Below are 12809 nucleotides of genomic sequence, written 5' to 3' on the forward strand. Positions count from 1 at the left end.
ATCTTTCCATTTGCTTGACTCTCTCTCTCCCTCTACTTCTCTCCATCTTTCCCACCTGCGTCCCTCCTCCCCCGCACAGGAGATGCCAATGCATACTCCCTCTCGCACACACACGCACACACATATGCAGAGTGCAAGCCAGAGTTTTTGACGGAGAAGACATATAGATACATGCAGAGTGCAAACAGTTAATTCCCTGTGTCTTCTCCGTGTTGCTAAGAGCTTTGCCGTGATTGGTCGGAATGGGTCTGCATTGGAACCCTGCTTCAAAGATACAGGAGAAGGAGGAAAGACTGGGGGCGGAGGTTGGCATGACAACTGTTACCAAGACCACTGCTGTTCAAACAAACACATAAGGCCACAGATTGCTCTGACAAAAGAAAAAAGCATGCCTCTTTCTTTACCATTATTGCATAAACAGAGGCAGAAGGATAAATGGAACAAATTAGCTGGCTGGTGTAAGACTATACGGTTAACCAGGCAAATGAAGTGAAGTGCAGCAATCTGAACTCTACATATTGAAAGCATCGTTTCTGATGCCCCGCGGTAGGTTGATGTACTCTGGACCCCTGCGGATCTGAATGAATACATGCACACAGAATCACACACATGCAGAGAGCCGCCACTGATTAGGATTCAGCACCATGGACAGTTACATTTAGAGAGCAGAAAAGCGCTGTGTCATCAGGAGGTATAAGGCAGGCAGGAGTTGGGTTTTAGATATTCAGACCCAAATGTTCCCTCCTGAGTAACAGAAAGAGCAGTCTCATTAAACCTGCGCTCAGCGTGGGTCTGGAGCGTTCTGATTGGAGCTGAGGGCTGCGCTCTCCGTGGGACGACAGGGATGGCAAAAGGGCTTATTAGCATGGATGTGATGTGAGATCCCTTGGCCTTAACACTTGTGTCGTGGGGTCTTTAATGTGTTTTTGGGGTTTGTTCTTCCACTGATTTGAATGATGGAGGAGAACGGGGACGCTGAAATCCCTTCTTCTAGGTGTTGTCAGTGCTAGAGAGTATTTAAAAACAACTGATATTAAAAAAAGGAGTGTCATAGGGCTGGGCAATACTGATATTAGGCTACTTGTTCATTTGGCAGACGCTCAAAAGGGACTTACATTCAAGGTATATGTTTTATCAGTTCATGCATGTCTCTGGGAATCGAACCCATGACCTTGTGCTACTGTTTGAGCTGCAGGAATGCTATATTTATACAAATAGTGTGAGTATCATGATTATTTTATGTACTTTTAATTAGGCAATTAAGTTTCCTAAAGAGTGCATCATTAGACTAGTTTTGCAATCCTTTCTTGTCCTCCAACTCGTGAGTTTTGAGACAGATGTTTTAATAGCATCTAGCTGAGAAGTTTGATTCATATTTAGTGAATTTACTTCTGTATTTGAATATTTGAGTGAATATTTACTTCTGTTCTACAGCAGTTTTTCCCCAAACCTGTTTCTGGAGGCACACCAACAGTCTTATCTGACCCATCCATTTCATTCCGTGGAGTCTCAATTAATGAGCTGATGAGCTGAATAAGGTGTGTTTGATTAGGAAGAGTTTGAAAATGTGTTCTGTTGGTGTGCCTCCAGGAACAGGGTGGGGAAACTATTCTACATCACCATGGCAAAGAAAAATGTTTGTGCTGACTGGGAAAATGTCTTTCTATTGTGTTGTCTTCACTGACTGCAGGCAAAAACAAACATACAGTCCAACGAGTGTAGTCATATTTATGAACACTTATTTTAATGAATCGGTCAGAAAGTTTGCATCTAATGAACTGAATCTGTTGAAACCATCAGAGCAGTAGCTAAACATCCGACTCACTCACTAGTTGGATATTTATATAATATTTACTTAATATTTATACAATACCGTTCAAAAGTTTGGGGTTGGTAATTTTTTTTAATGTTTTTGAAAGAAGTCTCTTATGCTCACCAAGGCTGCATTTATTTGTTCAAAAATACAGTAAAAAATAATTATTGTGAAAATTTATTTTCAGTTTAAATAACTGTTTTCTATTTGAATATATTTTAAACTGTAATATATTCCTGTGATGCAAACCTGAATTTTCAGCATCATTACTCCAGTCTTCAGTGTCACATGATCCTTCAGAAATCATTCTAATATGGTATTTTGGTGCTCAAGAAACATTTCAAATGATCAATATTTAAAACGGTTGTGCTGCTTAATATTTTTGTGGAAACCATGATAAATCTTTTTACAGGATACTCTGATGAATGAAAAGTTTAAAAGAACAGCAGTTTTTAAAAAAGATTTTTATTTTATTTTAAATGTCTTTACTATTACAGTAGGGGCAGTCATGGCCTAGTGGTTAGGGAGTTGAACTGGTAATCCAAAGGTTGCTTGTTCGATTCCAGAACCGGTGGGAAATGACTGAGGTGCCCATGAGCAAGGCACCTAACCCCTAATCGCGCCCCGGGCGCCACACAAAGGCTGCCCGCTGCTCTGGGTGTGTGTATCCACGTTTGCAGTGTGTGTGTGTGTTAACTACTCACTACTCTTTACCATACTTGGCCGTCACTTTCACTCACTACTTAGTCCATCATTGCTGAATAAAATTATTAATTTATCTTATTAAAATCTTACTGACCCAAAACTACTATTATAATTAGTTGATAAATACAATTATATGTATAATTTTAAGATACACATTCTCAAAAGTGTTTTGTAGTAACAACTGGTATTTTAATTTTTTTTTTTTATATGTTTTGTTTTCTAAGTAGTTAGGACCTTATACATAATAATAAGTCAAACCAAACTATCATCATCATATCTGTTTGATGGTTCAGTTCAGATGGATCAGCAGTTCTTACAGTTGTTTTGATTAGATGGAGCCCAGGTGCATTTAAAAAGTTAGGCTCACGCATGGCTTCCCTCAGGGTTAGAAAGTCAGGGCAGGGGGAGATTTAGAGCCCAAACTAGGTCTCCATTCTGTGGGTACAATTTTGCTGATGACCCCCTGGGAGTCTGGAGAGAGTCTACGGTAGCATTCTCACCACAGACTCCTGAGGACGTACTGTGTGCCTGAACATATTATGTGCAATCTGGCTCATTTTATTTACTTTATTAAAAAAGAATGTGTAGGCATGTGTCTGCAGTGGAGGCAGTTGATGTAACATAACTGTATGGAATGTCACATTCATTTCATGCTTTTCACAGGCAGTCATTGTAATTCAGACGAGAAAAGCAGTTTCTCACTAAAACGCTTCTTTTGTTGTAATGGAAATAATTGGAGTGATTTAGCTGTATGTTTAGAAGAAATTAAAATCATCGGGAGAGACAGAAATAGAGATGTGTCTCAGGATAAGGATGCCAGATTAGAGGCCAATAAGTAAAGAGCAGTCAGTCGCCATATGGTCCAGCCAATTGAGTTTGTGATTGCAGCAATCAAGCCATGAATCATTTTTTATTCTTTATAGGTTTTGCTCCTCTTTAAGCTTCTCTCTGTTCCCAGAACAACAGAAACTAAACAAAAGCTTAGCTTTAGAAATTCTGGCTGTGCTCAAGGCCACTGACTGCAACCCGGTTTACTCTCAACACATGATCAATTGTGGCCTTAACCTACTATTATCATTTAAATGAGATATTGATCTTTCTTTGACAGTAATTTTAAGACAAATGGGGGGGAAAAAAGATGCTGATTGTCAGTGTCGGGTTAAAGACTGATGAGGGTACATGTCCAGCAAACAAACATTTTTTCTTGGTGCATATATGGGCAAATGCATGTGTCCTTGGAAGACTGCAGCATTCCCCTCTACAGTATGGCTTTATCTGTCTCTGCTCCTTTTTATTCTGCTTTCCAATGCATATTTATCTCTACTTATGTGATTCAGTATGAAATGAAGTCTCTCTCCCTATGGGGGTTCTTATACTGTTGCAGCAAATGTATATACAGTGTGAAATGTCTTGTTGTTGTTGTTGTTTTTTGTTGAGGTCTGCAGTTTTGTGCATGAAGTGACAGAATGCCTCATGAATAGTGACAGCTGTGCTTCAAATCTGAGTATAGATTATATATTTAAATGTTTTTCTCTCTCTCTGCTTTCAGTGTGATCCTGGAGAGGCCACAAAGCTGCTGTATGACCTGCTGTACACGGAGCCCATAAAAATCGTTTTGATGCCTGGCTGCAGCTCTGTGTCCACACTGGTGGCCGAAGCTGCTCGCATGTGGAACCTTATAGTGGTGGGTTCACTTTGAATGTTTAGAGATAAGCTGTCATAGAAAGAATGTTGAGGAAAAACAAGGTTTATACTGATGACAAAATGTTCTTCTGCAGCAAATACTGGAATTTTTGACAAGATGGATGAGTAATATAGGCATTCCCGTAATTTGGGCATTTGTTTACATGTAGGTTCTGTAGAAATGGGATGGTTTAGCCTAGTTGTTAAATATCAGGGAACCAAAAAGTTACAGGTTTAAACCCCAAAGACAGGTAGATAAGGCTGTGAATTCACTTATTCCAATGGTTTGTTTGTCGAAAGGATGTATCGTCAGGGGTATGTCCCCTGTGGCGACTGGCAGGGTATATTTATATCCTTGGCCATATTCCCTTTAAGGTATTCTTTGAATACCTGAGCTAAGCTGCCCGATGTAGCCAGAGTTTCTGGCCCTAGGGAATAGAGTCACGACGACTGCTGGTACGTATTGTTAGGAAGGGGAACTGTGACTCAGGATCAGTTACTCTGAAGTCACTGACTTATGTCAGCCATACGACACTCATTCCTTCAGCATGACGGAGTGGGCATTTGTTCCCTATTAGCATCCTAGGATGCAGTGCGACTTCCCATTCGAAAGGAAACGTTTCGGGTTACGAATGTAACCATGGTTCCCTGAGAAGGGGAACGAGACACTGCGTCTCATTGCCATGCTTCAGGTGTGCCTGCCCAGGTCTGCTTCAGACAAGAATTGTTTGACGTACTACAGGTGCCCTATTTATACTCTGGTCCCACCAGTAGTGACGTCATAGGCTGTCGCTGGCCAATGTTATTGTTGTGTTTTGACACATGCTTTAGACAACGGTCATGCCAGAGGCATTCCCCAGTCTCGTTCCCCTTCTCAGGGAACCATAGTTACATTTGTAACCCGAGACGTTTTTTTATGAAAGAAATAATAGGCTACTTTTATTCAGCAAAGATGCATTAATTGATCAAAAGGGGCAGTAAAGACATTTATAATGTTAAAGAATGTTATAAAGATGTTCATTGTTCCAATAATGATGCTGGAAATTCAGCTTTGCCATCACAGGAATAAATTACGTTAAAAATATTTTACTATAGAATTATAATAGTTGTTTTAAATTGTAATAATCTTTAATAATATAACAGTTTTTTTGTTGTTGTTTTTTTATCAAATAAATTCAGCCTGGAGACTCATAAGAGACTTCTTTTTTAAAAAAGAAAGAAAATTCTTACTGATTGATTGTCAATTGATTACATATTTCAATCAAATTAACTGATTGATATTCAGATTAATTTGTTGAATCAATTGCATAGGCTATATCAATATTTGCTTAGAAGACATTCAAAGACATTACATAATTGTTGAAGATGAAAGAAGTAAATGTATTGTTTGTTTAATTTCATATTACTGAACATAAGCCAATCACTGACTTACAGTCCACAGCAATTCATTTAGTTATGTTTGTCAGTCTCTCTGAGGCCAATCAGACAGGATGTGTACACATTGAATGTACTCATCAGGAGGCAGGATCGATTGCATTAAAGGAGGGAACATACCTCTAGTCCCCTGCATTTGGTATTGATGGCTTCAGTATGACTCTGTGCATCACAAACCGAACTCTCCTGCAGGTCTGATCTCTGAAAGTGTAATACCACAGTTAAGATGAGCTACCTAAATGTCCCATTTCAGAACATGCAGCACTTTGTACAAATACCCGAAATCAGTGAAATGGCTTCCAGACAATTTGGATCAGATATTTATGTAATTTTATTTCGCTTTTGGCACGTCTTTGAAGTGCACTCTCAATGCCTCATCTTCTTTTTCTTTTCTTTTTTCTGTTTGAAAATCAGTCTCTTTATTTTTCATGCTCTGCTCTATTTTTATATCTGTTGAGAGCTTTTTCTCTTCACATATGAGTTTTGACCTATATATCCCCCCGCTGGCCTTGAAACCCTCCCTTTTTCCACCCCCTCAGCAGCCCTGTCACTCAACGACATCTCGCTGCATTTGGGAATGACATTGAGTTATTGGCAAAATAGCTAAAAAACCCTCTGCTGTCATCGGTTTTTGACTGATGTCGGTGCTGCACTTAAAACAGGAAATGTTTTATTTTACACCTCTGTTTTGCATTTAATTTTTTTATCACAGCTTTGCACGCCTGTCTCACACACTATAGTCCCCAATGTTAACTAAAGCTGTTCCGAGTGAACTGTGCAGGAGATAATTTAGCCCCTTGGGCACTGGTTTTCCTGCGGGTGATTTTATCGCACAGTTTTCTTGACTCGCTTGTTTCTAATTTTCCTTCAAAAGTCTCAGTGTCTGTAAAGTGTGTGTATGTCTTTCTCTTACGCATTTCTCATTTGCTTGCAGCTGTCCTATGGATCCAGTTCACCAGCTCTCTCCAACCGTCAGCGTTTCCCCACCTTCTTCCGCACGCACCCCTCAGCCACATTGCACAACCCCACCCGCGTGCAGCTCTTCCAGAAGTGGAAGTGGACCAAGATCGCCACCATCCAGCAGACCACCGAGGTCTTCACATCTGTGAGTGAGATGTTTAAAGATGTTTAAAAGCAATAATTATTCAATGATAAGCTTGCAGACTATTGCACAACAGAAGCCAAACAGAAAAGATTTTCCATACTTTGATCAGTATTTAGGAGGAGGTGTCCTAATCAGCTGCTACAAGTGATGATTGTTGCTTGTTTATTGTATATTGTCCTAAGTAGCCCCACCCACTGTGAAATCCTATTGGTCCATAATCCTGCTCTGCATTGTTATACATCAAAGTCTTATTAAAGCATTAAATGATATTCACAACCAAGTTAACTTATATAATGTGACCCATTTTAATTGTAAAAGTGTATTTCCAAGTGAACCAGAATATTCGGAATTCATGTCAATAGTTTGCAGTCAATAGTGTGGCACTCTTTGGTCAAAACATAAGCAGTCTTATTTATATCAGCAAAAAAGGAAAGTTTTTTCGGAGCTTGAATTATGAAAACATTCTTTAAAAATGGCATGTAGGTTAACTACAGAGACCATACAGGTCTAAGGGACCCTGTATGGTAATGGATACAATTCTGAGATGGAAAGAAAAATTATATTTCAGTGCAATGAAATTCTTTTACAAACTATTTGCACTAGTATTGAACACAAAACTATTGTGTTCCCCCAAGAAACTATGCATTAATTAAGTGAGTTTATTCACAAATGTAGAGAATTGTAATACATACGGTATGTAACGATTCACACTGTTTCTCATTAAAAAATCAATTTGCATCTCATTTACACGACCTCAACTGAAATAAAATGCTTTCATTGCATGAAAACTTGACTGCATAATTTTCTTTAAATTCTATTATCTACATTTTACTTGTATTATTGTTTAGTTGGTGACTTTTTGTGCAGAAAACATTTAAGTTTAAAATAATTGAGTCATCTATATTGCTTCTCTTATTTATTATCATGTGTCCTTGAGCTTTTGGTGCACCAAACAGTCTGAAGTAGATTGCCTTATTTTTCCTCACTAAGATGCTTTAAGATAAGTTTTTTTTATTGTTTTCAAATTATACAGAAAGAACAAAGATATACAAAACTCAACTCCCCATCCCTCAAATACCAGACATAAACATAAAGATACTATACATGATCAGGCGTCCATAAAGAGATAGTAACAATAAATAAATAAACAACATAAAGTAAGTATGAATAATATTCCCCTCCCTCTTTCTTTTACAATGTCATATTGTCTGCTTTCATTCCCTCCACAAAATTTAGAAAAGGTTGCCAGATATTATAAAATGCCCCAGTAGACCCTCTGACTGTATACCTAATTTTCTCCAGCTTAAGATGGTACATAACTTCTCTTATCCATTGATTAAATGTAGGTGGCAAAGGGTCTTTCCATTTAATCAGTATCAGTCTTCTAGCCAAAAGAGAACAGAAGACCAATATTTTCATGGGCCACACCAAACAATGCAATAAATGGAGATGGTTCTACTAAGATAAGTTTTTAAAGAATCCTATACATGCATATTCAAAAATACTAAATTAAATGTTTGTTAATGAAATCAAATCATTTTGTGATTGATTCAAATTATATTTAAATCAAATTAAACAAATTAGTATTGAATCTAATCGAATAATTCTGAATAAACAAAAAATGCTTTTTGAATAAAATTAAAACCCACTTCACATTGAAACTGCCTTATTTTGAAGCAATGTGATTGAATAAATTGTGCACAATGAGATACAAGGAACATTCTTTTAAAAGAAAGTAAAAAGGGTCTATTTTGATCTATGCTGTCATCTTGGCTAGATTGTATCAAATTATACAGTGTTTTTCTTCTAGTGTGGACAGAAACCTTGTCCTTGTCCCTGGAACTTGTAAAACAATATGCAGCGAATGCCTGATGCCTGGTATCTGAGTTGTGCAACTCAGACAGGCTGTGTTTATGTAATTGAGAGTTTCAGAAGCACATCGTTTACTTCAGGGTATAGCATGTATTTTTGTATGCTATGTAGGTAAAGTGTACTTGTGTGCTGTATAAGATAACATCTGGGATTGTGGGCTGTAGCTGATGTAGGCATGGCTCTATTCCTTTGTTTCCTCCTGCACTCTGCAGCCTGAGGTTATACAGACTGTATTAAAATTTACACGCTTGTTTTATTGGTACACGCAGGACAGTAAACAAATCCCAACAAAAGAAATAAAATCTGCCAGTCTCTTTCTAATTTTCTTTTTTTCCTCGTTTTCTTTCTCCATTGCTGTCTTATCTCTGCCTTTCTGCCACAATAATATTCTCTCCCATCTCTTGATTTTTCTACCCGACATCACCTCCCTCACTCATCTGCGAATGTTTTTCTTGTCTCCATGCTCTTTACTTTCCCTCCCTCTCTTTCTCAATTCTCCTTTAATTTTTCTCTCTCTCAGACTCTGGATGATCTAGAGCAGAGGGTGAAGGAGGCAGGCATTGAGATCAGTGTGAGGCAAAGTTTCCTCACGGATCCTGCTGTGGCCGTCAAGAACCTCAAGGTGCTTTCACTTTCACTCATTTAATTTATGACCTCGCTGCCATGGCAAAGTACAGGTGTTCCCGTCAGTGCCACGGTAGAGAAATCAGATCAGCACCCTCCTCAACAGCATCCTATGATTAGATGCAAAACAGATGCAAAACACACATAGACTCAAAGTCTTTAAAAATCTCACTAAATCTCACTAAAACACCAGGTCACATCTCAACCCAAAATCAGATGGAAAAAATACAAGAAATTATATTGACGCATTAACTTTAATGCTTCATTTTTGCACTTTTTTTGTTGTTGTAATTTCCATTCATTTTTTTGTATTACATTTTAGTAAGAAATACTAAATAATAAACATAATACAACGAATAAGAAAAATATTTATTGTGCTTTTCCAATATTGACAAAATGTATTTCCCCAATAAAACAATTAATCCCACCTTCTTAAACACAATGTAACTTATATTTTCTTTATATTTTAAGTTCAATTCAATTAATAAATATGTAAACAAACAAAACATTAACAAAAACCTATTCTCATTATTATTTGTTAAGAATAACCTAATATATTGTCATATAGTGATTTTATTTCTTTTTTTATTTAAATCTACACAGCAAATACTACTATAACAATTTTGTTTTACATTACCTTATTATTGTTTTGTACCATGGTAATGGGGATTTGGGGGAAAATGTGTCATGTTATATAAATAATATCACAACAAATTTTTTTATTGCCCTAAAAATAGATTTTTTTTTTTTTTTTTTTTGGTTTCCCCCATAAACACTTCCAGATATAAACACAGGAACATGCACCTTTATTGTGATTGGCTAGCTCTGGGACTGTCACGCCAAAGGACATCATTTGAGTCCGGGAGAAAAATACAACAGTGTGGGAATCTGATCTTATTCTTGAGGAGAATCATTTTAATTGGAACATTGGTCAGATGATCTGTCCCCCCTCCAGCCCTACCGCTTCCCCATCCTGCTCTCTCCAGTGACGCCTGGGCCCCTGGCTGCCTGTTTAGCAAAGGCCTGCCATGTGTGCCGCCCTAGTTTTGGTGCACAAGATTAATGGAGTACCACCAGAGGAACCATGGTAACCTGGAATTGCACACTGCTGAGAGGGGAAAGTAGCACTGATTGGACTGCTTGTCCAAACCAAAATTACTGCAGTGTTATGCATAGTAGCACTCTCAAATACTAAGGGGACCATACTAATTCACTGACTTTTGCAAATTTGTTGCATTCATTTCTTTGTTCTAATCATCAATTCTTGCTCTGCTCCTACAGCGGCAAGATGCGCGCATCATTGTGGGACTGTTTTACGAAACGGAAGCCAGGAACGTTTTTTGTGAGGTCGGTAATCAGCCATCCAGCTGATCATGATTAATCTATGTCAATGTCAAAGGGGAAACATGGAGTTTCTGTTCATTTTTCATTCTTTTCATTCAAGTCGTTCCTTAACCCGACCTGTTTCACACAACCCAACTGCAGGTCTATAAGGAGAAACTGTATGGGAAAAAGTATGTGTGGTTTCTGATTGGCTGGTACGCTGACAACTGGTTCAAGATCAAAGACCCATCCATCAACTGCACTGTGGAACAGATGACAGAAGCTGTGGAGGGGCATGTGACCACTGAGATAGTCATGCTCAATCCAGAGACGGTGCGAGGGGCCTCTAACCTGGTAAGTGGGCCTGAATAATGTTTTATTTCCTGACTCTCATTGATCCTAAATATAAGAATTGCTTAGTTTGTGTCCTGTGGCTAGGCCCAGACCTTGGCACATTTGTGCTGTGGGCTTGAATGGTATTCTCAAATCATGAAACATTACTTTTTGAAGCAATCAGACTTAAAGGGCCCTATTTTAACGATCTAAGCGCATGGTCTATAGCGCACAGCGCAAGTGCACTTAGGGCGTGTCCGAATCCCCCTTTGCTAGTTTACCGACAGGAAAAAAGGTTGGCGTGCCCGGCACATGGTCTAAAAAGGTTGTCCCTATTCTCTTAATGGGTATGGGTATGTTTCGGGTGTAACATACAATAAACCAATCAGAGTCTCATCCCCCATTCCCTTTAAAAGGTAAAGGGCCATGGCAGATTGGCGCTGGATGGGGTCCATAGGCTTACACTGATGGAGAAACATAAGCCATATCTGCAACCGCATAGCTAACGCATTCTCATCCTAGGGCTTCATATACTGACGCTTTTGACATTTCGTCTACATCGAACGCACATGGCACCCTTTAGCATCAATATGAGACGCACAGAGCTTTGTTCGGTTATGGGTAGGTTTAGGTCTGGGGTAGGGTTAGGGTTAGACTGCTAGGAGGCGCCTTCTGGCCCATGTCTATCTGCGTCTCATATTGACGCTAAAGGGTGCCATGTGCGTTCGATGTAGATGAAATGTCAAAAGCGTCAGTATATGACGCCTTGGGATGAGAATGGGCTGGCATAGCAACATGCTAATAACCACAAAACACTTCAGCAACTTGAATTTTCTTTGTAAAATCTTTATTAGTGTAGAATACATTTTCTGTAGATCTTATTTGGCATCAATGAATTCTGTTCTGACTGTATCTGTTGGCCATCAGCCATCCTGCTCTTTAAATGTCCTCATCTACCATTGAAAAATCCATAAAAATCAACCAACAGTGTCCTGCGTGTTCCCATATGCTGCACTGTTTACAATGACATCATCCTCAGATTAGTGTGGCGTAGACAAGCTTCATTCTGTTTAGATAACCAAGTTAGATAACATTTTCCCACTGGGAATAGCCCCTAACCTACCGTTATAACTTTAGCTATTCTCAGATCTGTAAATCCGAAGAGTCCCGTAGGGGTCAGAGCATTCAGGTCCAACTGTTGTACCCCTGGGAGCGCTGGATGGACAGGTGTGAGCTCCAGGGGGGTGCTGTCTGGAGCCCACCCAACTCCGGTGCTCTGTGCTGGGAATTGGCTCGCATGCATATGTCCCTGCTGTTTTCCTGGATCCGGCGCAATCTGGGCACGTATCCAGACACCTATGCTTTAAATCTGACGTAAAAAGACAGTCATGTTGGACAGGATAATTTGTGATAAAATGCCCATGCTAGATTGCCTCAACTTCACCATAATTTGTTCCCCTCATCCTTGCTTTACTGTCCCTCACTTTGAGGCTGTAATTTCAAGACAGCTGAAATGCATCTTTATGCCGTAGTTTCTATCCACACACACGCTGTTCTCCACTGTCCATTTGCATCAAGCAATCACCAGATGCCCATCTGCAGCTTGGCTCATTTCCTAAAATGCACCTGTTTGAAAGGAAGGTGCCTCAGCTGTTTCTATAAGGTGTGAAAAATGTCAAGGAAATAGTTTTTCTGTATGCCGCCATGATAAGAGTGCGCCAACTCTATTTCTTTTCCCAGTATCCCCTTAATGACATGGAACATCTTCAGAGTGTATGTGAAAGCGGGAGTTTATTTTTGGCGCCTCAGGTCGTGGTGTGTGTGAATGAAGATTTCACACCCAGGAGAAAAGTACCTCCGTCTATATGATGCACTCCCATGGTGATGAACTGTACTGTAACTTACCTTGACCTCTCT

At 39.2% G+C, this 12809-nt stretch overlaps 1 protein-coding gene across 2 annotated transcripts in view; it reads left to right on the top strand.

Annotated features, from left to right (window-relative positions):
• Positions 1–12809, top strand: part of gabbr1b (gamma-aminobutyric acid (GABA) B receptor, 1b) — a 122983-nt gene that overhangs the window by 62775 nt on the left and 47399 nt on the right. For both annotated transcript variants that reach the window (XM_082185289.1, XM_082185290.1), the window contains exons 8-12: positions 4068–4202; positions 6570–6740; positions 9133–9234; positions 10518–10583; positions 10722–10913. In XM_082185289.1, coding sequence (XP_082041415.1) covers positions 4068–4202; positions 6570–6740; positions 9133–9234; positions 10518–10583; positions 10722–10913 — 666 coding nt within the window. The remainder of the gene's footprint in view (positions 1–4067; positions 4203–6569; positions 6741–9132; positions 9235–10517; positions 10584–10721; positions 10914–12809) is intronic.

Source organism: Leuciscus leuciscus, assembly GCF_965113295.1.
Source record: "Leuciscus leuciscus genome assembly, chromosome: 12".
NCBI classification, from domain to species: Eukaryota; Metazoa; Chordata; class Actinopteri; order Cypriniformes; family Leuciscidae; genus Leuciscus; species Leuciscus leuciscus.